Genomic DNA, 26,104 nt, shown 5'->3' on the forward strand with positions numbered 1-26,104 from the left:
ATTACAGAATACTTTTGTCTCAGTCAGCTTTGTGTTGGTGTATATTCCTATATTTAGGAGTAAGATGCAAGATTCTGAACTACAGTATCTGATAAACAAGTCCCAATGACTACACATTCCCCATGCAGCTTAACTTCTCATGTAATTTGCTCTGTGCTCATTATTGTTAGAAACTCATGCATATTGCCAACAGAAAAAAGGATAGTTAAAGTATGGTTTGCCTGTATCCACTCTAAGGAATCAAGCAATCACTGAAAATAATAATTTGATGATTACATAACAGCATGGGAAATGCATATGATCTAAATGGAAATGAAGAGCTAAAAAGAATCCTATAAATATAAATTAATCATAATTGCTATGTTTAAAAAAACATCTTAGTGGAAAAATCTCTGGAAGGAATATTCCAGAATTCTAATAGGATTGTGTGACATTGGATGATTTTTTTTTCTCTTTAATTTTTTTTTCTTTTTTTTAATGTAATTTTATGTTATTATAAAAACTTTTTAAAACATATGTGGCCAATATAAAGCTGAATGTATTTACTGGGCTAGGGCAAGACTATACACTGATACTGTAATCTCATACCAACAATTATGATGTCAGTCTTTGTCTCCCCTCATCAAGGAGTTCATACCATTAATTACCTTTGGCTAAGACTTATTTATGGATAAATATTATATAACATGCTTTTCTTAAGTATATAGAAAGGATATATTTAAAAAGATTAATTAAACTGCTGTAATATGAAATACATTTATCAAAATTATTTTGCTCTCACATATAATAAAATGTCAGTCTTTTGTGCATATAACTGCCTCTGAAAACAAACATTTGTTGATGTTGGAAATGAGGGAATGATTTCCCATTTTTACAGACAAGAAATTAAGTGTAGAGTTCAAGGTGGTTTACTCTTTCATAACCCATCAAACATGAAGCTTACTGTTAAATATCTGTAGCTGATCAGATAGTTCTTAAAATTGAACAGGCACAAGAGCTCAAATTCTGGAGCCAGATCATTTGGGTTCAAAACCTTGGCTGTACCTCTCTGAGTGACCTTTGCAAGTCACCTGTCCTCTCAGAGACTTAATTTCCTTGTCTGTCAAATAGAGATAAGAACAGTACCTACCTACAAAGGCAATAGTGAAGGTTTCATGTGACAATAGATGAAAATAGTGCTGGACCCATAATAAGTAATATCAGCATTGGCGATTTATTATTATTAAAGTTGTTATTAACTAAGGAATTCTCCTTCAATGTATTTATATTTTAGATTGTTGACATAGATAAAAAACAGAATTTGGAAGCCAAAAAAACCCAATTATTGATTGCAGATGTTGAGGATAATGAACTAGTTGAGGAACAGAAGAAGATAATTTCTTTAATACAGGAGAAAAATGAACTGCAAGAAATGCTAGAGACTATCACAGCAGAAAAGGAGCAACTAAAGACTGACCTAATGGAAAACATTGAAATGGTAGGATTTAGCATGGTATACTTGGCAAGGTGTTTTTATCTTTGTATGTTTAGATGTTTATAACTTTTTGAGTTCTAATTTACATGCAATAAATGTATTTGATACAAGTGTATAGTCAGGTGACTTTTGACAAATGTCTCTATTTTGTTTTCTCCACCCCAGTTAAGATATAAAACATTTCCATTCCTGCAGAAAGCTCCCTCATATCCCAACCCAGTCAGTCCTCTGCCCCCTATAGTCACTGTCCTGTTGTTTTTCACCTTAGTCACTTTGTCTCTTCTAAAACTTTATACAAATAGATTTGTACAGCATGTGCTCTTTTGTGTCTTATTTATTTCTACCCTCCTTTTTATTGTTCCGTAGTATTCCATTGTACCTCCTTTTTATTGTTGTGTAGTATTCCATTATACACACATAAGCCACAGTGTGTTTAGCCTCTCTCCTGTTGATGAAAAGTTATCTCCACTATTTGGCTATTTTGAATAAAACTGCTGTAAACATTCTTCTAGAAATCCTTTTATGAACACATAATTTTTATTTCTCTTGAGTGAGTATCTGAATGGAATTGCTGGGTCATAGAGAGGTGTATATTTAACTTAATAAGAATTTTCTAGACTGATTTCCAAAGTAGATGTACCATTTTACATTCTCAGCAAATTAAGAGAATTCTGATGGCTCCACATCTTCAACATTTCATATTATTGGTGTTTTTTAATTTTAGTGTTTCTTTGGGTATGTACTTCATCATCAGAAATCATCATAGCATTAAAAAAGCACATTCTTGGCATCTGTGATTAAAGACTCACTTTCTTTTTTAAACTAGTCTTTTCCAATACAGTTTGTCATAATTTCTTCATTCTTGGACTGAGGTAAATGCTGATTATTTTTACCTGATTTCATAAATGTAAGCTAGTATCATTTATTTTAATCTCAACTTTTTTAAAATTTCTAGACCATTGAAAACCAGGAAGAATTAAGAATTCTTGGTGATGAACTTAAAAAGCAGCAAGAGATAGTTGCCCAAGGAAAGAACCTTACCAGAAAAAAAGAGGAGGAGCTTTCTAGGACCTGTGAGAAACTGGCAGAAGTTGAAGAAAAGCTAAAGGAAAAGGTAAATTTTTAGTTATCCTCCAAGCCATATTTCCTGAGTACACTTTTTTTTGTGTGTAATAAATTTTGATTTCAGTAGATCTAAATTCCAGAAATAGCACATACCCCCAAGTGAACAGATTTTAATGCTAATATTTTGGACAGTTTCAGCTTATACTGAGATCTTAACTAATAAACTTTACAAGGATTATATTATCCTAGTCTTTAGAAGAAAGTGGGGGCCCTTGATTCATCTAATCATGATATATTCATTCATCAAATACCTCTTGAGCACTACCATGGGCCAGGTACTGTTCTAGGCACTGGAGATACATTAGTCAATAAAACAAAGATCCTGCCCTTGTAGAAATGTATTAGTCACTCTCTACAATGTAAGATTTATTACAGTTACCATCTCTTTGATGTTTGCAGTTTCCCAAATCATTTATTTCATAGAAGTAAGGTGCTAGTGTAATATTTGTTTAAGAACTAAGACTTGTAACAATTATTCTACCCAAGTAATTCTAAAATGCATCCACTGAAATCTTTCTATTTATTCTAAGGACAGTGTCTTATTTAATATAAATAATATATTGTGGCTTCTTTTGTGCTTCTGTGGAGTCTTTTTCCCTAATATGTGTTCTCTTAATTCTCATCCCTTTCACTATGACGTAACTGAATTTATTGAAGTCTGATGTCTATTTTTTAGTCTGCCTAAGGAACTGAAATCAATAGCCTTATGTAAAAGTTAAGGCCTTAATGTTCGTTTGGGCCACCTCATAAAGACCTTACTGGAAGTAAAAGTAAATTATCCAAAAATTTTTTATGAAATGAGGAATTATAGTTAATTTGGCAGCTAAACTTCTATATTTAATTAGTTTCTTTTTCTATTTTTCTCATTTTCACTTTACCTCCTTGGTTAACCTGGTGGCACTATTTTAGTTTCCTAGGGCTTCTTTATCAAATTACCAAAACTTGGTGGCTTAAAAACAACAGAAATTTATTCTGTCACGTTTCTGCATACTAAAAGTCCAGAATCTATGTGTTACCAGCACCATGCTCCTTCTTCAGGCTCTAGGGAAGAATCGGTCCCTGCCTCTAGCTATCCTTGGTTCCCAGCTCACCTTGGTGGTCCTTGTCTTATAGCTGCATCACTCCAGTCTCTGCCTCCATCTTCACATGAACTTCTCTGTGTTGCTGTGTACCCTTTTCTGTCTCTTAACAACGACACTCTTAATGGATTTAAAGCCCACCCTAACCAAGAATTTCTTCTCAACCCTTAACTGATTACATTGCAAAACCCTATTTCCAAATAAGGTCATATTCTGAGGTTCTGGGTAGACTTGAATTTTGGATAGAACACTATTCAACCCACTACACTATGCCTGCAACATTACTTTATTTTTAATACTATTTTGTCTGTTTACCTTGGAGTAGTAGGTAGGGCTGTGATAATTATTTACTCATTTTGGCAAAGTACGTCTTACATATGAATTTTAAGAGAATCAAAATAGTAATTTTAAGTTTTATTTCTTAAGAGCCAACAACTCCAAGAGAAAGAGCTACAACTTCTTAGTGTACATGAAGAGATGAGTGAGATGCAGAAAAAGATGAATGAAATGGAGAATTTAAAGAATGAATTGAGAAACCAAGAATTAACATTGGAACAAATAGAAATGGAGAGGCTAGATTTGGCCCAGAAACTTCATGAAAATTATGAGGAAATGAAATCCATAACCAAAGAAAGAAATGAGCTAAAAGAATTACAGGGGTCATTTGAAATAGAGATAGATGAACTTAAAAGATACATAAGAGAAATTGAAGTTACAGTAAGTTATACCCTTTTCTTTCATGTATTAAATGTTTCTTTAAAACCGAACCAATTGCAGTGGTAGGGGTGGGGGTGGGAGGTAAGGTTGGGAATATGTTATAATATTCTTAAACTTTCACTTGCTCACAAAGGGCCTAGAAACAAAAAAAGAGCTAAAAATTGCTCACTTGCATCTAAAAGAACACCAAGAAATTATTGATGAACTAAGAAGAGACATTTCTGAGAAGACAGCTCAAATAATAAATATTCAGAAGGACTTAGAAAAACCCAATATTGAATTACAAGAAAAGGTTTGTCTTGTCTTCCTTCCCTCCTTTTTCCCTTCCTCCTTTGTTCCTTCCTTTCTCCTTTGAAGGAAAGAGAAACAGTAAGTACTGACTTAGTGGCAGTTCATTCTTTTAGTGCATAGTAGTTGTTGAGTGCCTAATATGCCAGGCACAGTCCTGGATTATAAAAATAAAAAGGGATAATGAGGACAAACTCTCTGTGATCATAGAGCATATTTTATAATAGAAAGAGGTAACTGATAAATATGCCAACAAATTAACAAGGTAATTTGAGATACTGGCAGATGCTATGGAGAAAATGTAACATTGGGATAACTGGACCAACCTGTGCTAAAAGCCTGCTGCATGCCAGGCACTGAGACTACAGGTTTGAATAAGACATTGTTCTTTTCACCCAATATAAGCATATAAAAAAAATCCCTCAATTCCAGTGTGATAAATGTGAAATATATGGGCAAAGTTACAGGGAACCAATAATGATCATGGGAAAAGTTAATCTGTATGTATAAAAAATACTGAGAAATAACATTGGAACTCATCTGAATGGGCATCATTCATTTATTGGAACATAATCTGCTCAACTGTGATTTTTCTCCTTTGGCATTTGGAACTAGTGTAGAAACAAAGTAACATGCAACTGACTGAATGAAGTTTGTTGGTAAAGTGTAATGATTAGTTCACTTTGGAGAAAAAGTAAATTATGACAATATGACTAACAAGTCTTGAATAACATTGGTAGGAAATGAGAAAATTAATCGGATTTGTGGTCCACAGTAGGCCATGAGGATTCAAGATCCCTTTCATTGCTATGGAAAGTATCCTCATCTTTTCCCTTTTAAAATAATGATGATCTCCAGATAGTAACATTGGTATTTTATGATTATCATAAGATCCCAGTGCTTCATGAGGGACAGGAGCCACTTGTTAATGTAACAGAAGTCAGCGATACTCAGGAAACACTGTGTGAACCAGAGCTATTAGAAAAACAATCCAAAACCAAGGAATCAGCATCAGCAAACATAGAAACGGAGAGGCTCAGGCTGACTGAAAACCTTCAGGAAAGTCGTGAAGAAATGAAATCTCTAGCTAAGGAAGGAGACAACCATAAAATGATAAAAGGAGCACTTCAAGTTGAATGTGACCTGCTGAAAGAAGACATTAAAGAAACTTCGGATAAAGTAAGTTTCATCCTTTCCTCCTGTTTAGTAAGTGTTTAGTAAGAATCAAGTCTTTGAGGAAAGGGGCCTTTGTGTTATGTAATGTCTCTTAGTTACGAAATGACTGGAAACAGAACTGAAAATTGCTCATAAATACAACTAAACTGGAAAATGTTTCAGAGAACTGTTTTCTTAAATACAACTCTCAAAATGACTTAGAAAAAGCAATGGAAAGGACAAAGTCAATTTTTTTTTTCTTTCCTTCTTTAAACCTGTTCCTTCAATATCTAACAAGGCACTACCTTCTTCTCCAATACTCCTGTCAGAAATCTGGGAACCATCCTACTAGTATCCCTCTCTCCCTGTTCACTCTCTCTAATCCTAGTGCCAAACCTTGTTGATTTTAAAGTGTGTGTACATGAAATTCTCCCACTTTTCTCTCCATGTTGCAAACACCCTAATCCAAGTCACCATTATTTCTTTCCCTGGCTCTCTGCAGGAGCCTCCTAACTCGTTTCCCACATTCATTCGTATACTTCTCTAATTCATTCCCGTTCTGAGCCCAAGTGATCATTTCTTCTTAAAACTCTTTAATAGCTGTTGTTACTCCTGAAATAAAGACCAGAAGTCCTCACATGGCCCATGAGGCCCTGGATCTCCACCCTGCAGGTCTCTAGCTTTATTGTAACTTCTCTTCCTCTTGCTTGTTGTGCCCCAGCAGCTCTAGTCCACTACCCTTCCTCATCTCCCAGCTCTCAGAAGTTCTGGTCTCTCTGCCTGCAGTATTTCCATTATCCCCCTTTGCCTAACTAATGTGCTTATCCTTCAGATCTCCCCTCCCCAAGGAAGCCTCCCTCACCACTCACAGTAGGTTAGGCTTGCCACTAATACCCTAGGAGAACCCCACACCCATATGATATGGCATAATGCCAGTCTTTCTCCCTAAAGTTTATATCTCAAAAAGGAAGAGGTCATTTAAGTCTCATTTGCCATTTTATCTCCAACCTCTCATAGGATACTAACAACAGAATGAGACCTCAGTAAATGGATGTTAAGTACCTGAATAGTGGGTGGAAGATTGCTTTGTAAATGAGGCAGATGCATCCTGACTTACTTGTTTTAGAAAGTATCCTGATTTCTTTTCCTCTAAAATAAAATAAGGTATCTTTGGATATCAGCTGAATTATTTCATGATTCTCTTAAGATCCAGGAGGCTGAAAACAAGCAAGAACAGTCTTTCAGTATGAAAGAAAAAGACAAAGAGACTGAGAAAATAATGAGTGAGGGGGTACAATTGAAGGGGCAGCTCAAAGCCCAAGAGGTATCCCTGCTAGGACTGGGGATAGAGGAGCTCAAGCTGTCTGGAAGGCTTCAGGAAAGTCACGGTGAAGTGGAGTTTGCAGCTGAGGAGGGAGATGGCCTACGGAGGCTACATGTTCTTCAGCCTGGGAGCAACCAACTCCAAGAAGGCACGTCAGGAATCACAGCTAACGTAGGTGTCTCTTTTCCCCCTCACCGTGTGTGCGCGTGTGTGTGTGTGCGTGCGCGTGTGTGTGTAGCTTTTTAATGTTTAGTAAGCAAATATTTTTGTAAAAACTAAACCGTTGGGAAAAGAAGTTAGAATGTAATGGTTATAATGTTTCTATGAGTTTCTTACAATTTTCCCTCCTAATAAAGCACCTAGAAACTGAAGAGGAACTTAAAGTTGCTTGCCGTCAAGAAGAACAGGAAGAAACTATTCATAAGCTGAGAGTGAACCTTTCAGAGAGGCAAGCTGAACTACCAGGCTTTCAAAAGGAACTAGAAATAACCAATGATGAATTACAGAATAAGGTGAACTGGGGGTTAAGGAAAGTTTATTCATTGAGCCAGAAAGTCCAAGTTGTAGCTATTTATCCTGCAGACATTAGCACAACTGTACAAAGATATTTGTGGAAGGATATTCATTTTAGCAAATTGCAGAACAAAGTAAGTCAAACAAAAAAGAAAGGAAAAATTCTGTTAATAGGGTACTGGTTAAGTAAAGGGTACTAGTCCACAGATGAAGAATGAGGTAGAGCTAATGGTGCTGGTTTGGAAATATATCCTCTTAGGGAAAGGGTAAGTGGTAGAGTAGCAACTTCAAGGATGAAAACTGGAAGGTATAAGGAGAGAGGATAATTTTTACCTCTTACCCTCTGTCTTTCTACATACTATTTGAATTGTGTTATTCTGAATATATTGCTTTTCTTTCTCTCTCTCTAATAATAAAGGACCTGGAAAAACAACAGGAACTAAAAATTGCTCACATGCATCTGAAAGAACACCAAGAAACTATTGATAAACTCAGAGAAATTGTTTCAGAGAAAACAGATGAAATATCAAATATGCAAACAGATTTAGGAAACACAAATACTGCCTTAAAAGCACAGGTATTTTTTTAAGTTGTTATCTAGATAACTGAAAGTTTGAATCACATCTTTTGTGTAGTGTATCAGGATATGAATGACCCTAAATTGATGAAGAGTAAAGGTTTGCCTACTTAATCTAGTAGAGACTATTATTTAGCTTTTTATCAATATATTTCTTAATTTATTTTATGATTATCTCAAGATCCAAGAACTTAAGGAGAAAGAACATCAACTTCTTAAGGTAAAAAATGATCTCAGGGAAAATATGTATCAAACAGAGCAGCTGAAGAAGCAATTACAGGCCCAGAATTCAATCCTGGAAACTGTAGAAACAGAGAAGTTAAGGTTGGCTCAGGAACTTCATGAAAATCTTGAAGAAATAAAATTTGTTACTGAGGAAAGAGATGGCCTAAGAAGAATGGAGGAAACCATCAAAATGGAGCAAGACCAGCTGAAAGAATGCCTCAGAGAAACCAAAGCTAAAGTAAGTTACACTCATTCCTCTTTTAGTAAGTGTGTTTTTCTAACAGCAGTGAACCGTCCTTTGATATTAGTGTGAGAGAGCTGATACAACCTTTTATGTAGGTAATTTGGATTTTTTCTTGAAAATCTTTCTTTATGGACTTTATCCCACATGTGTACTTAATCCGTTGTTAAGATACAAAAAGAATACACACACACACACATACCCCACAAGGTTGTTCTTTACAGCAATTTGTAATAAAAAATGGAAAACAATCTAAATGTCTGTCAGAAGAAAATGGGGTACATATAAGCAATATATCAGAATACTATGCAACATGTAAAAAAAAAAAAAGAAAGAAAGAAATTTGAATGTCCTTATTTGGAAGCCCAAAATGACTCTCAGAGGGAAAAGCAAGCTGTGGAGTAGTGAGTAGTATGTGTATGTGTTTGCTTCTACAAAGTACTAGTAGACTGGGAAGGTGAAGACAGGGGAAAGGAAAGCTTTTAACTGGCTAGCAACAAAGATGTAAGGTAAGAAGTAATAGTTTTATTGTATTATTTTTACTAAGAAAATATGTCACTTTCATAATTTAAAAAACTAGCTAACATTGAGAAATGTCACTTTTTAAAAAATTTCTCTAATGATAAAGGATCTGGAAAAACAAGAGAACCTAAGAATTGCACACTTACATCTAAAAGAGCACCAGGAAATTATCGATAAACTCAAAGAAATTATTTCTGAGAAGAAAGATGAAATAGCAAATATGCAAATGGATTTAGAAAATTCAAATGCTAAATTACAAGAAAAGGTATGGGGGTTGGGGAGCTTGTTTGATTGGATATCTGATTTATTTATGCCTAAAATCCTTTGAAGTTGTAAAATGGTTGAGCAACATTGGACAACAGCTTGGCAGTTTTTACCAATGCTGAACATATACCTGCCTACGGTCCAACATTTCTGCTCCTTGGATATGTACCTAACAGAAAAGAATGCATGCTACCACATAAAAATATGTACAAGAATGTTCATAGCAGCTCCTACCATAATAGCAAAAAACTGAAAATAACTTAAGTGCTCATCAGAAGGAGAATGGATAAATGCATTCTAATTTATAAGTTGAGAAGCAGGCAAAACCCATCTATGAAGATGAAGGTCAGAGTAGTGGTTAGCACTAGGAAGGGGCACACAGGAACCTTATGGGGTACTAAAAATGTTCTATATTTTATTCTGGGTTGTAATTGCATAGATGTATATATATCAAGAATAATTGAGCTATACACTTAATATCAGTGCATTTATGTATTATATTGCAAAAGAAAAGAAATTCTATAGAATTTTACAAAATAGTAATAAGTGTGATATGGGAAGACTATTATCTTAATAAACTTATAAGCTATTCTTTATCCTTCCCTTAAAAGCCATCTGTATACTAACATGTTATTTTATGATTATCTTAAGATCCAAAAACTTAAGGCAAGTGAGCATCAAGTTTTCAAGTTAAAAGAGGATGTTGGTGAGGCACAGAAAAAAATGTCTGAAGTAGAGCGATTGAAGAAACAACTGAAGGCCCAAAGTTTAACTCTGGATAAAATAGAAATGGAGAACTTAAATTTGGCTCAGAAACTTCATGAAAACCTTGAAGAATTGAAATCTGTAATGGAAGAGAGAGATAATCTCAGAAGAGTAGAAGAGACTCTCAGACTGGAGAGAGACCGACTCGAGGCAAACCTGCAGGCAGCCGTAGCCAGGGTGAGGTGTGCTTTTCTTCCTGTCCAGTAATCGCGTGTGTCATACAAGAAGCTTCCATCTTTGAAAATAAATGATACTGTTGGTGAAAATGTAATGTAACAACCTTATAGGGAGATAGTTTGACAGATTCTTATTAGAAATGTATCAATATATACATCTGCTATGACAACTCCACTTACAGGAATTTATCCTACCAATACAGTTACACATTTGGGCAGAAATACAGTAGTGTTCATTGCAGTATTATTTGTGGTAAACAAAATCAAGAAGCAATTCAAGTGTCTGCCAAAAAGGTACAGGCTAAGTAGGGTTCATCTCTACAATGGAATACTCAGCCTAAGAATGGGACATCTTTATGTGATCTTGATTTAGAAAGATGTCCAGGCAGAATGAAAGGACAAAGGTGAATAGCAGTGTTAAACAGTTGCAGGCTAGCATGGGTGAGGCAAAGGACAGGAACATTTACTTTATATCCTTCTGTCCTGTTCTAATTTGGGGGTGGTGTGATAGTTGTCTTTTCTATGAGCATGCATTATTTTAAGATTTTGTTTAAGTAGTTCATCATTAAGAAAAGGTAATGTGCCTTTATGATATCATAATATTTACTTTCTAATAATTAAAGGATCTGGAAACACAACAGGAACTAAAAATTGCTCATGTGCATTTGAAAGAACACCAAGAAACTATTGATAGATTCAGAGAGAAGGTTTCACAAAAGACAACTGAGATTTCAAATATTCAAAAGGATTTAAATAAATCGAAAGATGAATTACAGGAAAAGGTACGTGTTGTTTCATTCTTTTGGGAATAGCTGTGTCCAAAATGGTGAAATGAGAAAGCAATACAGATATATAGATGTGTGCATATAAAAATATATATAGATACATAACAAATTGACACTATTTTTCTTCTTTGAAGTAATTGTTTACATTGAACTTGTTTTGTAATTATCTCAAGATCCAAGAACTTCAGAAAAAAGAGCTTCAACTTCTTAAAGTGAAAGATGTCAATAAAAGTCATGAAAAAATGCATGACATGGAACAATTGAAGCAGCAATTTGAGACCCAAAATTTATCTATGCAAAGTGTGGAAGTGGAGAACTTTTACTTGACTAAGAAACTTCATGATAGCCTTGAAGAAACAAGAATTTTAGCAAAAGAAAGAGATGAGCTAAGGAGGATAAAAGAGTCTCTCAAAATGGAAAGAGACCAATTCAGAGAAATCTTAAGAGAAATGAAAGCTAGAGTTCAGAATCTTCCCATCTAATAACTATAAGAATCAAGCTTTTTTTTTAAGTATCATTGATACACACTCTTACGAAGGTTTCATAAGAAAAACAATGTGGTTACTACATTCACCCTTATTGAGTGCCCCACCCCCTGTATCCCATTGCAGTCACTGTCCCTCAGTGTAGTAAGATGCCACAGAGTCCCTACTTGTTTTCTCTGTGCTACACTGTCTTTCCCCATAACCCCCAACACACCATGTATACTAATCATGATACCCCTCAATCTCCTTCTCCCTCCCTCCCAACCCCTCCCCTTTGGTAACCCCTAGTCCCTTCTTGGAGTCTGTGAGTCTGCTGCTATTTTCTTCAGTTTTGCTTCATTATTATAAGAATCAAGCTTTTTTGAAAAGATAAACAATGAGGTTTATTTGTTTTTCTTTTGGAAATTCCACAAACAGTAAAGGTTAGCAGGAAAACGGTTATGATAATTTTTCACACAAGTAGGAAATACAGTTTTAAAAGAAGCCAAAATGTTTTTCAAAAAATGCCATTTTATTTTTAAGAAAATATTTGTTAAACTATTTTAACATAATTTTTAAAGGGTTTTTAAAACCAAGAAATAGCATTCTCAATGGAGAAATATCAAATACTAGATTTATAAAAGATTAAATACCCCATTTCTCTGCCTCTGCATGGTAGCATTTTAGACCTGGGTTCTTGTTGGTGAACTTAGAAGGGAAAAAGTCAAGATAAATATAAATATAAAAAAGGCAATGTAAATATTGAAAAGGTAGTATGACTTTATAGATATTCAGAGTCCTATATCTTTAAAAACCTAATTAAGTCCTCTAAAAAATAACATAAAATTCAGACATATAAATTGTATGGAATCTATAAAAATCAATTTTTCTTTCTCATATTTCAATAATAAAAGAAATAATGAATTAGAAAACTATCATTTCCAGTCTCAATAGAAACATCAGACACTTGGGAGTCATCTTTATGTGGCTTCTAACTACATTCATTCAACAAATATTTACTAAACAGTCATTCTTCTAGGTACTATAGTAAATAATATAAACAAATAGGTAACAATGTTTTTTTTTTTTACTTCTAATCAGTAATACAAAATGTAAATAGGATATGAATTTTCTGTTCCAAGGCGCTGAGAAAAACATGACCAGGACCTAGAACACTAGAGATAGTACAGGTGATTCTGCTAGTATATTTACTTGTCATCAATAATTGTAATGTAGAGACTTGGAACAGTGGGAACCAGAGAGAGATCTCAAATCTAATTTGCAACTATGAAGGTTAAAGAAACAAATACTGTCTCCAAAAATTATGTGGTTCTCCCACATATCTTCCCAATTGTGCATTTTTCTGTTTTTAACATTGTTTTTGAGTTACAGGTGGAATACTTAATTCCATTATTAAAAATGCTGTAAAACTATAGTTGAAAAAGTACATGATTAGACATTATACTTGAACATAGTTATAGCTGAATTCTTATGTATTTCTTTGTATCAAAGCAGGACCAACAGAACCACAAAGAAGTAACAAAATATAAAAAAAAATTACTATGTGATGAAAAACACCACCTTCAAGAAAGCCTTAGAGAAAAGTGCTTTAGGATACAAGTAAGTGTCCCCTGTTAAAATTACAAATAAGTATTGGTACCCTTCCAATGGAATCAAAGGAACCTCCGTGGAATGAAGAGATAGTACTTAATGTTTTTCTAAGCTTTATAATCTGGTACAGGTATTTATGTGTGTGCATATATACATCCATGCACACACAAACAAAAGAGTAGGAGTTTATGATTTTAAGCCCTCACTGGACAGGTGATGTTTGAGCAAATACCTGAAAGAGCTAACAGATTAGGCCATGTAAGTACCTGGCGGAAAGAGCAGTATAGGCAGAGGGAACAGGAACAGCAAGTATGAATCTCCTGAGACAGAGCCTGCTTGGTAGGTTCCACAAACATCCAAAATTGGCAAACTTATAGGAAATGGGGTCAAAGAGTTAATGGGGAAGACACAGTCTGTGAGGCCTTAAAAGAACTTTGAATTTTACTCTGAGTGAGATGGAGATAGAGAGTTTTGTCCACAAGAGAGACATGACCTGACTTAACATTTTAAAGGTATGACTCCAATTGTTTTGTTAAAAACAGGTGTAGTGGAAGATCATTTGAAGGGTTAATTTCAATAACCCAAGCAAAGAGGAGGGTATCAGTGAAAGTAGTGAGAAGTGTTTGGATTCAGAATATATACTGAGAGTAAAGCCAGCAGGATTTACTGTCACCGCTATTAGAATGCAAGATCCATAAGGATTTTTTTGTTTTGTTTGAGGCTATCACTTAGCGCATTACAGACAGAAGTCAGCATTCAATATGTATTTATCAAAAGTACAAATGATTGACTCTACAATGCTGCTCCATACCATAATTTGATTCATCCTAAGACCAAAGGCAGGAATCCCCTCTCTGGTGTCCCAGATTAATGAACACCTAGCTTTTCTTTAAATTACTTTTAAAAAGAGAAAGCCTCATTATTGTAAAAAGCCCTTGTTTTATTGGTTAGCACCCTGAGTTAAGTATGGTGTTAATGACTGTAGCAACTTGAACTTAACTTGTTCTTTCACCTATACTCTGACGAGTGTGCCACCTACCTGTTCTCTAGTCATATGAGCTTATGGACCCAAGCTTACTGAGTGTCTGCCACATGCTGTGTGCTATACTGGGTGCTTTACTGCATCAGAGAGGTTTTATTGCTCTGTTTATAAATGAACTGAAGCTGAGAGAAGAAGTTCATTAGTTGCCCAAGGTCACATAGCTAATAAGATGGTAGAATCAGGACTTGAAACCAAGTCTAAGTTTAAAACTTAGATATAGAAGCCCTTTTATTTGTATAATTGTATTTACTTTAAGGGATAATGTCTGTATTTATTTTATAGATTACATAGCTACAGATATTATGTAATATTTGATCCCCTAGAAAACTTTATAGTAATTATTGTAGTCTTCTTTTTGAAGTTGGGAAAATGGCCCAATGATTTCCCCAGTCAGGAAGTGGCAAAGCTACAACATGACCTCTTAACTATGATAGAACTCTCAGATTCTAGGCAGATAATACAAATGCGTGAAGCAGATACACCAAGATAGCAAATAGCTAGTTTGATTCTTAGTCACTTGTTTTATCTGCTAACTCCTAAAGCCTATTATAAGCCAGAAGTCAGGCTTGAGCTACAATTACATACAAGATTGAATTCACTCCAGTTTCCATTGACTTTGTAAATGCTTGTTCAAATCATGGATGTTCAAAAGACTGAAAGTATCAAAATAATAACAGTGGTTGTTTCTGGTTTTCTTTGTTATATTTCTTTAACTTTCTTCAAATTTCCACAATAATTATATATTACTTCTATACCAAAATCAACAATAAAATTTCCTTTTGTTTTTAAACACAAAGGTCTGTATTTCTGCCATACAAAAAGTGTTAAAACGTATGTTTTGTTACAATTCTAGGGCTAGGACTATTTATTGTTAAATTAGAATAAATTATTAAATTGAATGAATTCTGATTTTCTTTAGGAGCTGCTGAAGAGATACACAGAGATGGATAATAATTACGAATGCTTAAATAAACTATCCTTTGACTTGGAGAAGGAAATTGAAACCCAAAAAGAGCTTTCAATTAGAATAAAAACAAACCTTTCACTTCCATATCCACAAGCCAAACAGATTCAAAAACTTCTCAGTGCAAACCAAAGATGTTCCATGGAATTCCACAGAGTCATGCAGAAACTTAAGGTACCATCTTTTTTAAGTAATATGGTTATAAATATTACTAAAAATTTTCCATTAGGAATAGGGAGTTTAAGTCCTACTTTGGGAATTGGCATATTTGCTGTTTAGTGGATCTACTACTGAATTTTTAAAGATTATTTGAGTCTGAGAATAGTATGTGCAAGATCCTCAATGCATCTAGGACCTATTCACTCAGCAAAACCTGAGCTCTGTCCGTAGGCCTAGACACTGTATCAAGGTGCTTGGAAAACAGGTATAAATAACATCTCAAATATCTTGTAGTCTAGTGGGTAAGGCAGAACTATAAACGCGTAATAAGTGCAGTGGTATATAAGAATGTGCAGCTTGTGTGATATAGCAAATGAAGAGTCACATACAGTAAGACTAGTAGAAGCCTGACAGAAGCAAGAAAGCTTGATGTGGAGCCACCGGACAGTTATTCTAAGTGGCAACAGGAGCAATAGATTACGTTTGATGTTTCACTACAAAGAAGTGCATCCATGGGGGATAAGCTTAGTTAGTGACAGGCAGGAGACCAAAGACAGGTGCAGTGGTCCAGGTGAGATAATTGGGGGTGACGGTACTACTAGAAAAAGATTCACGGGGATGAGGAGGATGAAAGAAATACTTAGCAACTTAAAAATGTGGGTCCATGTGATTGTTTGATAGGGGAGGTAAGGGAGAGATGTTAAGACTGCATCCAGGATTTGAGCTTAGCCAGATTTGTGGTCAGTGGTACCATTATCTGGCATGAAGAAAAAAGGAAGAGGAGCAAGACAGATGAGGTAGGAGAAGCAATCTGGTGCTTAGTTTGAGATGTTTTGAATGGAAATACTTATGACAGAACATCCAAGAAGAGAAACCAAGTAGGCATTTAATTGTGAATCTGAGGTTTGTCAGAAGTAAAGTCAGAACTAAAAGTAAAGATTTGGGATTCAAATAGATGATAGATAATGCAACATGTGAGAGTAACATCACCCAGAATGCATAGTAGAGGAATAAGACCCTTGGGATAAGAAGACAACTGTGGAAAAGATAATTTTTCCAGAAACAGCAGCAGAAAAGAGGACCATGGGTCTGAGATTGGAAAAGTCAGAGAGACAGGAGAAAACCAAGCAAACGGGCAATGGCTCAAGTCTGTGGAGGAGAGCACGTCACAGATGAAGTGGTCAGGAGTGGCAAGTACTTCAGACAGCCAGGATACAGGCTGAAGAGATCCCCCCAGTGTGTCAATAATAGAGCTCATTGGAGACCTTTGTCTGAGCAGTTTAGTTTGAGTAGTTAGGGAAGAGGCCAAATTATAGGAGGTTAAGTCAGAGCAGTCTAAGCTGAGGAAGTTAAGGAGTTGTGTATCTGCCCTACCTAAGTAGACAGCCCCTCAGACCCTGATATTCTTCCACAAATCCTGGCAGTCCTATATCCAGAACTTATTCATGAGATCCGTGAAACATAGAATTCAAGTTATTTTCATCTTAAAGCCAAACACTAAATATGCTTGACAAGTAAATCTTGAGGTATCACGCACCCTTACTTGTTATCCAGTCAAGGTGGGCAGGAGAGGATGTTGAAGGTGCATCTTAGGTGTTTAGTGGGAAACCTGGATGATTGGTGATATAATTAACTAAAAAGAGAATAATAGAGAAAGGTAGGTTTTGGGGAATGGATCTACGTACATTTTAAACCTACTGAATTTGAAGTAATTGCAGGACATCATGAGGCATGTCCCACAGGAAGTCAGAAACAATGAAAAAGGGTTCTGGTATTATTTTCTCAAGTTCTGAGAGGAGTAAGTTGGTGGAAGAGAGGTTCTTTTCCTCTTCCCCACTTACCAGAGGATATAGATAAAGATAAACCAGAGATGCCATCCCACCTCTCAGTCTCAGGAATTTAGAATGTCATTTAAATTTGGTAAAACTCATTTTTCAATTTGTTTAATGTTTTTCCACAAGTATGTGTTAAACCATGTTACAAAGATAAAGGAAGAACAACATGAATCCATCAATAAATTTGAAATGGTTTTTGTTGACGAAGTGGAAAAGCAAAATGAACTGCTAATAAAAATACAACACCTTCAACAAGATTGTGATGTACCATCCAGCGAATTAAGGGACCTCAAACTAAGCCAACGTATGGATCTACATATTGCGGTATAATTTGTTTTAAATTATTTTAACTAGATTTTAAGCCTTACCTTTTCATATGCTTAGAGCAATTTTCATTTACCAAAAATTCAGAATTGGTTGCAGAATAACAGCTGGCCTGATATAAGGAGTGTCAAGTAATGGACTAGCCCCTGTTCAGAACCCCACAGCTACAGAAAATAGATTTAGTATCAGCAAGTGGGAATTTATGGGACCTTGGAATAAGTTTCCTAATGCCTTCTAAAACTTCATAGAACTTCATAGATCTGCGACTGGAAGTCAGAGACATTTTTATTGCAACAACTCCACGTGGATGGAGTGTCCTGCTCTCCTCCAGCAGTGTGAGGCTGGCATCCATCCCAACACAAGTGTAATGCCTGCTGTATGCACAGAAAAGCTACATTCAGAAGCACTTTACATATTGTGATTATTTGTCACAGATTTATAGTGTTCACAGGTTTTAATTCTAACAGGCAGACATTGTAGACATGCCTCTGTCACACAGCCTGTACCCAAAATGTTACTATTCAAATAAATGAATAAATATTTAGGGTATTTATTTAGAATAAAGTGTTACATTAGAATCATATTTCCAATATAATTAGAATAAAGTAGAATTATATTTACTTCAAAACATTAAGAATGAGAGTTCAGTAAAGTATTTTCCCACTTTGATGACATTTGTATGGTAGGTAAAAACTTTATCCCAATGTTTACCTGACTCGATGCTTATTTTTTACAGGAAATTCTCAAAGATTTTTCAGAAAGTGACTTCCACAGCATAAAGACTGAATTTCAAGAAGTACTCAGTAATAGGAAAGAAATGACCCAGTTTTTGGAAGAATGGTTAAATACTCACTTTGATACAGAAAAGCTTAAAAATGGCGTCCAGAAAGAAAACGATAGAATTTGTCAAGTGAATAACTTCTACAACAACAAAATAATTGTAAGTAGTAATTTTTTGTGCTACCTCATTCTTTTTTGGTTTAGTTTTTCTACCCCATTCTCAAAAGGACTTAGAGAAAATTTATTTTAAGTGTTTTTTAAAGATTTTATTTGTATATGTGTTGTGAAAAAAATTGACTATAAAAAAAATTCTTCCTCTAACATCAAGCTTCCTTAGATAATTAAATATATCAGTTTATACTTGTAAAGAAGATAACAGTCTTGGTGTATAATAATCAGCTTCCACTGTGTAATCTTAAATTCTCTTGCCAATCTCCTGTTTTCTCACTTCTTACTCCTGTATGAATTGAGCCTTTTCCCCAAAGAGCCTCACACAAGGTGTGATATGGACCTGGTTTCAGGGCTGCAGGTAGTAGCTACTTTAGTGAAGCCTCTTGTGTTTTTCATTTCAGTGGTATTATATGTGCTGATCTTTTGACTTTGAGATTCAAAAATCTGGTTTGTATCATTGTTCTCAAGGCGATCAGCCCTAGTGGACAGATTCATAAGAACCAGCATTGTTTAAGATCAGTTTATTAATTTGTTTTACTTTCCACTGCTCAAAATATTCATTCAGCTTTCCAAAGTAACCCTGACCTCAAATACCTGGTAGAGTATGCAGTAATCAGAGAATTTCTTGTTATAGATGCAATTGGAGCAAATACTATAGCTTCTAAGATTGGTTTTATATTTCATATGTTTGGGTAGTTCTTTCCTGACATTTTAATTTCTTCCAGAAGCTATACTTAAATCATACTGAAATATAGATAATGTTTTTCAAAAATATTTTCCTGTAGATAGTTTAATGCCATTTGTTGAATACCCAGAGCTAGGAAAGTAGTAAACAAGTGGTTTAAAAAAGAAAAAAGGCCACAATCAATAGAGGAAAACATTAAGCCAATGTTTGGCTAAGATAATCTCCATATAATTAGTATTTTTCTTGTAATATTGGGAGCCCAGTTGTGATTAGAAATTAGGGGTTTCTACTGTGGGGACCAGCATGAATATGTGGTTTCTCCCAACCAGCTGAGAGTAGGACCTGATAACTTTGTATGGTGTGAGGTCAGTAGTCCAGAGCCAAGGAGAGTCCAGTGTGCCAGCAAGAGCACAGCTAACTTACATATGAGTCTGATAGAAGGGACATAAAGCCATGAAGAAAGTTAGAGATAAGACCAATAAGGCATTCATGATGAGAGCAAAAGGTACACCCCATAGGAATTAGGAGGTAAAAAGATGTGAGTGATTTCAGAGTTAGTTAGCTTTGATGTTAAAAGAGGGTGTTGAGACTGGTATTCCCTGCATAGAAATACACAATTTTCAGATTAATTACCAAAAGTCAGTGAATTTTTTTCCATTTAAACTGAGGTTTGGAATGAAACAGGAAAATAGATTGTCATTAAGTTTACTGGACAAGATATGGAAGCAACGTAAGTGTCCATCTGTAGATGAATGGATAAAGAAGATGTGGTACATATACACAATGGAATATTATTCAGCCATAAGAAGAAAATAAATCTTACCATTTGCAACAACATGGATGGAGCTAGAGGGTATTATGGTCAGTGAAATAAGCCAGTCAGAGAAGGACAAGTACCAAATAATTTCACTCATTTGTGGAATATAACAACTAAGCAAAACTGAAAGAACAAAACAGCAGCAGACTCACAGACTCCAAGAAAGGACTAGGGGTTACCAAAGGGGAAGGGTGGGGAAGGGTGGGGAAGGGTGGGAGGGGAGGAAAGGAGAAGGGGATTGAAGGGCATTATGATTGGCACACATGGTGTGGGTGGGGTCACGGGGAAGGCAGAATAACACAGAGAAGGCAAGTAGTGAGACTCTATAGCATCTTATTACACTGATGGGCATTGACTGCAATGGGGTGGGGGGAGCTTGATAATATGGGTGAATGTAGTAACCACAGTGTTGCTCATGTGAAACCTTCGTGAGAGTGTATATCAATGATACCTTAAAAAAATATAATTATACTCTTAAAAAAAAGTTTACTGGGCATACTCTGCTATTAAATGTCAGTTAACGTTTATTTATGACATTATATATGTTGTACCATATATAATGACTTTAACCTGCACAATTCTTCAGATTCCTCTCATGAGTGCTGATCTAATAATTTGAGAATATCATCTTGCAAATCAGTATGAATCCTTTACAATACTTACTCTTTTTGTACCATCAACATCCAACATCTGAAATGTCAGAACTGATACAAACCACAAAGAATATTAATGTTCTTTTAAAGTGCTGTTTTAGAAAATATTGAATAATGAATTTCAGCATATGTCTTGTCCTGGAATTGTAGTATTTTTCATAGTTTTTTAAAAATATGTTGTTCATCTTAAAGCTATAATGGTGTTTTTACTATTCTATAGGCTATAATGAATGAATCGACAGAGTTTGAGGAAAGAAATGCTACCACAGCCAAAGAATGGGAACATGACCTAAAATCAGTGAAAGAGAAAAATGAAAAACTATTTAAAAACTACCAAATGTTGAAGATCCCCCCAACATCTGATGTCCTTGTTAATCCTACTACACCAGATAATAAGAATCTTCATGTTACATCAAGAGCTACACAATTGACCATAGAGGTACGTAGTTTCTTATACGATGTTTTTCAATTTGCAGTCTCATGCACAGAGTTAGAGGTGCATTTTACATAATATTTCAGAGCAAAATTACAGTATTGACTGTGTTAAGGTACATGGACCATTTCTGTCTGATGGGCTGGTTTTTTAAATATAGTTCTATTGTGGCTATCACTCAACTAATTGTAAAGCTATACATTATATAAGATCTTCCTTTTGGATTATAAAACAGAAATATTCATGATTAGCAGAAATATACATCAGTTAAGATTACCATACATTACAAATTTCCTAAATCATGTAACTATTAAACTATAATCTGTCTATATGGAGAAGTAGAGTGAAAGAGCAATATAGCCTTTCTGTAATTATCATCAATGTCTTTAATACTGAATAAAGTTACCATCAAAACAAAAATGGAAGAGGCTGAAAATATAAAATATTTCTTATGCAGTTAACCTGTATCCAAGAATCAGTATGTTATTTGAATAATCCAGTTGATTTATTAACTATGCTTACTTGAGGATTTATAAAGCAAACGTTATTTTATTTTGTTATGTTATGTTATTTTATTTTGTTAGCACACGAAATGACTCAGTGGAGAACCTAAGAGTAAATTATAATTTGTCATTTTTACCAAAATAAATACTTAAAACATCAATCACTATTTTAATAATAACTACCAGTGAAAACTAGAAGATCACTAGGGTACAGTTTATTTGTTTGCTGATCACCACATACCTCAGTCAGCTGCTGGAGATGAAATAGCAGAAATATGAACCCCATCTACCAAAGCAATAAGATAAAGAATTAGAATGAAATTCCATCTTCAAATGACCCCAGGAAATGCCCAAGCAGAAAATAAATGATAACGCTATTATTAGTTTGATAATTATGTCAAATTAGATTAGCATAGAGTAGTTTGGTGATGATACAGGAGTAGGCAGATACAACAGTGAAACTGAATATAGTTGAACAGTATACCCAAATAAGTATGAGAATTTAGTTATATGAAAATGCTAGCAGTTGACTGAGTGGAGAAGAGATGATTTATTTAATGTTTGATTCAGAATAATCAGCTAGCTATCTGGAAAAAAATAAGTCTGGATTTCTACCTCACTCATTAAACAAAAATAAATTCTGGGTGGGCCAAGAAAAAACACATTTTCCAGGAAAACCTGCATGTGTGTGTATGTGAATAATCTTATAAATATGAATTAATTCATATATTTAAATTCAGATATTTTAGTACTTGCAAAAAACTGGAAATAACTGATTACTAGGTGATGGGTTAAACCAATTTATAGTACCTACCTATGAAAAAAAAGGTGAGTGATCTGCAGGGGTTGATGATGGAAAGATCTGGAAAACGGTTTGTCCAAGTTTAAAAAAAACTATAGTATGTTCCTATTGTATGTATGACTGACTGTTTTATAAATTGTATTCACATATGCTTTAATACACATAGGAAATTTCTGGAAGGATATCCAAAGAGTTTAGTGCTCATTGCTTCAGCATCAGCTGGGGTTTTGAGGTGGGGAACGTACTCTTCACTATATGCCTTTGAATTTTTCCACATACTTGTACTTTTAAATTTCAAAACTATGTAATAAAAATAAAGGTAAAGTTATGTTACATGTGTTACTTTAAGTAGTCAATTAACAAATATTCTTTCTTTAAGTAGTATCAAATGTGAGTGCCTATTTAATATGCTTAGTACTGTGCTAGCCAGTAAGTAAAATGAACACTAAGCCTTATAAAATTTGGGCATTTTTTAATCCAAAAAATCATCAACTTCTAAACAAAAAAAACAATACATATGCAAATGGAGTGACTTTGGCTTCTTTTTTTATCCTTTATTAATACAATCTAAAAAATTAATACCTTATAGGATCAATTTGTCTTAAACTTACATGCTCTGATCCTTTGGGTGGCAGATCTTATATATACATACTTTTTCTAATAGAGAATTCAAGAGCTTGAAACTTTACTACAGGAAGCTAAAGAAAGTGCTGTGCATAAGGAAGGCAAGATTATAAAGATGCACAAAGAACTTGAGATGACTAATGATATAATAGCAAAACTTCAAGCACAAGTCAATGAATCAAATAAATGCCTTGAAGAAACAAAAGAAACAATCCAAATACTTCAGGTAACTTAAACTCACTTTATAAATAAGAGGGTGTTTTTTATCTGTTAAATATGGTAGATAATTTGGGACTCTAATCATTATATCAACTTCCTATTACCTATGTCTGTCTGAAGTTTAATTCTCAAGCTTTAAAAAAGCAAGTGACAACTCAGAAATGAAATGCAGGAGTATATTTTTATCCAAAATAATTTATTTTTGTCTTTGTCAAAAAAAATATTTTTAAAAGATATATATTTTGTATATTCCTTACATTAAAAAAAATATTACTTAATATTTAACACTATTCCTCTAGGATTCCCTATTTGGATGGGTTTATTTTTGTATTGAGTATCTAATAATATACTGTTTTATAGTCATGGTATGAAGATAAAAGAGAAATGAATAATTTATTCAGTGATAATAAAAAATGAGCTATCAAGCCACAAGAAGACATAGAGGAACCTTAAATGAATATTGCTAATTAAAAGAAGCTGATCTGAAAAGTCTACATACTATATGATTCCAACTATGTGACATTCTGGAAGGGCAAAACTAGAGACAGTATTAAGATCAGTGATTGCCAATGTTTCAGAGGGTGGGAGGGCTGAGTAGGTGGAGCACAGGGGATTTTTTTTAGGGCAGGCAAAATATTCTGTATGATACAGTAATGATGAGCACATTTCATTATACATTTGTCAAAACCCACAGAATGTATAATACAAATAATAAACCCTAATGTAAACTATGAGCTTTGCTTAATAATGTATCAATGTTGGTTCATCATTTGTAAGAAATATACCACACTAATGTGGGATATTAAAGATAGGGGAAACTGGGAGAGGGAGGGGAGAGACAAGGGTACGTAGGGAGTCTGTGTATAGTCTACTCAATTATTCTATAACTAAAACTACTCTTAAAAAAATCTCGACAAAGATTTATATGTAAGTATATATATATATTTAGATAGATAGATACATATATTTAGATATATATATATTTAGATATACATTCTTTGAGTGGAAAGTAGATATATTTATATCACTGGATTGCACCATCTTTGACAAAATAACACTGTATGATTCTTTGTGCCTTGAATTCTATTGTAGTTTGGTATGTATATTGCTGTTTTGACATGTTTTTGTTTCATTTTCCTGATTTACCTTTGTCTACCCATTTCATTACTGTCAGCCTTTATTTTTTGTTTGGTTTAGGTATTTCATTTTTAATAGGGAAAACAATTTGTTTTAATAAACAAAAATCATGTGTTCTCTACATATTAGCTTCCAATCACTTTAGGTATACTTCACATCAAATACCTATTTGCTACTGGTTTTTAAGGTTAAAATAAGTGTTCTTCCTGCTTTTCATATATTTGGGTTTTGCTGTTTTAGAATATTCTTAACCAGTCAAGCTGGTTAACAACTCTTTAGAAATGCTCTAAAATTCTTTTATTTTTCTATTCTCTTAAAAATTTAGAACAAAGCTGCTTTAGGAGCTAAGCCTTATAAAGAAGAAATTGAAGATCTCAAAATGAAGCTGGTGAAAGTAGACCTAGAGAAGATGAAAAATGCCAAGGAGTTTGAGAAGGAGTGAGTATGTCTTTACCTTAACCGAACATGACTTGAATAGCTTACATTTCCTTCCTGAATTATATAAACTTCTTTGCATTAGTTAACTTTTTAAATATATGAAAATTTTATTACTGCTTTTCTAAAAAGTACAAATATCCACAGATTTTAAATTTATTAAATTCTCATTACATATACAAAGATTTCAAAAATAAGCACAATTCTGATCAATTACCAACACACTGTGTCTTTGGATGCTTCTTGCTCAGTCACATGTGAACAGCTTAAAAATGGCCTTTTTATGCTTAAAAATGTATGTTAAGAATCTGTGTGGGTATATGTATTTAGCAGTTTGACTAAGGTTTCTATCGGTTCTCTTTATTTCGTTTGTTCTTCCTGTTGTGTTTTTGTGTAAAGGTTGTATTTCCTTTTAAATTATAGTACCTAGTACCTAAGAGCATGTCCTCTTTTTATTGATTTATTTATATATAATACTACACATAATAGCATACCTAAAGTTCTTGTGGCATAGCATAATGAAAAGAACATTAAACAGAAAGTCAGGGAAACTGAATTAAAAATATAGTGTTACCCATGAACCCATGGTTTATTAATATATCACTTGGGCCATCTATTTAGTCTCTCTGAGCCTTGTATTCTTAATCACTAAAAGGATCAGTGTGTATTAGAGGATTTCTTAACATCCCTTCTGGCTCTTACCACTTGTTATTCTTCCTGTAAGTCTTGAATAAGTATTTACTATCTAATTTCATCCAAAAAGTAGCACTCTGAATCTTCATGCATTCTAACCAGGCTTCCATTAATAAGGCTATTGGTTTTAGTGAAACTTAAACCTGTTAAGTTCTTCACTATAAAAAGAAATTTTAGTTACAGAATAGAATCAGCAAATACTTTCAGTCTCTAAGAAAGGCAGAAAATCACATAATTTATCATTGTTTACTAATGCTTAAGAAAACAATTCATAGAATGTCTCATTCGATTGGGGAACAATGAGCAGAACCTGACCTTTGATTGTATCACCTTAGCCCAGAAGTGCAGATGGGGCTTGCTATCCTGACAAAGTGGAAAAAGAAGTTGCTTTTTACTTTTATGCTTTGGTAATTTTCTTTTCTAGGTCCTCATGTAACAGCTCAATTATTTGTTTTATGGTATCCCTGACTATAATTTTGTTCAATATTCAGTTAATAGGTATTGGGCTTCCAGAAATTTAGAA

At 34.2% G+C, this 26,104-nt stretch overlaps 1 protein-coding gene across 6 annotated transcripts in view; it reads left to right on the forward strand.

The window, feature by feature from the left end:
* CENPE (centromere protein E) overlaps window positions 1-26,104 on the forward strand; it is an 83,850-nt gene that overhangs the window by 37,366 nt on the left and 20,380 nt on the right. For 2 of the 6 annotated variants that reach the window (XM_017660331.3, XM_073237223.1), the window contains 19 exons: window positions 1,274-1,477; window positions 2,430-2,588; window positions 4,105-4,395; window positions 4,529-4,687; window positions 5,575-5,862; window positions 7,046-7,333; window positions 7,519-7,674; window positions 8,094-8,252; window positions 8,434-8,715; window positions 9,347-9,505; window positions 10,156-10,446; window positions 11,069-11,227; window positions 13,207-13,314; window positions 15,267-15,485; window positions 17,432-17,629; window positions 18,366-18,569; window positions 20,956-21,174; window positions 23,138-23,323; window positions 24,779-24,891. In XM_017660331.3, coding sequence (XP_017515820.2) covers window positions 1,274-1,477; window positions 2,430-2,588; window positions 4,105-4,395; window positions 4,529-4,687; window positions 5,575-5,862; window positions 7,046-7,333; window positions 7,519-7,674; window positions 8,094-8,252; window positions 8,434-8,715; window positions 9,347-9,505; window positions 10,156-10,446; window positions 11,069-11,227; window positions 13,207-13,314; window positions 15,267-15,485; window positions 17,432-17,629; window positions 18,366-18,569; window positions 20,956-21,174; window positions 23,138-23,323; window positions 24,779-24,891 — 3,842 coding nt within the window. Of the gene's footprint in view, window positions 1-1,273; window positions 1,478-2,429; window positions 2,589-4,104; window positions 4,396-4,528; window positions 4,688-5,574; window positions 5,863-7,045; window positions 7,334-7,518; window positions 7,675-8,093; window positions 8,253-8,433; window positions 8,716-9,346; window positions 9,506-10,155; window positions 10,447-11,068; window positions 11,228-11,403; window positions 11,692-13,206; window positions 13,315-15,266; window positions 15,486-17,431; window positions 17,630-18,365; window positions 18,570-20,955; window positions 21,175-23,137; window positions 23,324-24,778; window positions 24,892-26,104 lie in introns of all 6 variants that reach the window. The other 4 variants (XM_073237226.1, XM_073237221.1, XM_073237225.1 and 1 more) reach the window with 4 other exon arrangements.

This window comes from Manis javanica, chromosome 5, assembly GCF_040802235.1.
Source record: "Manis javanica isolate MJ-LG chromosome 5, MJ_LKY, whole genome shotgun sequence".
Lineage (NCBI taxonomy): Eukaryota > Metazoa > Chordata > Mammalia > Pholidota > Manidae > Manis > Manis javanica.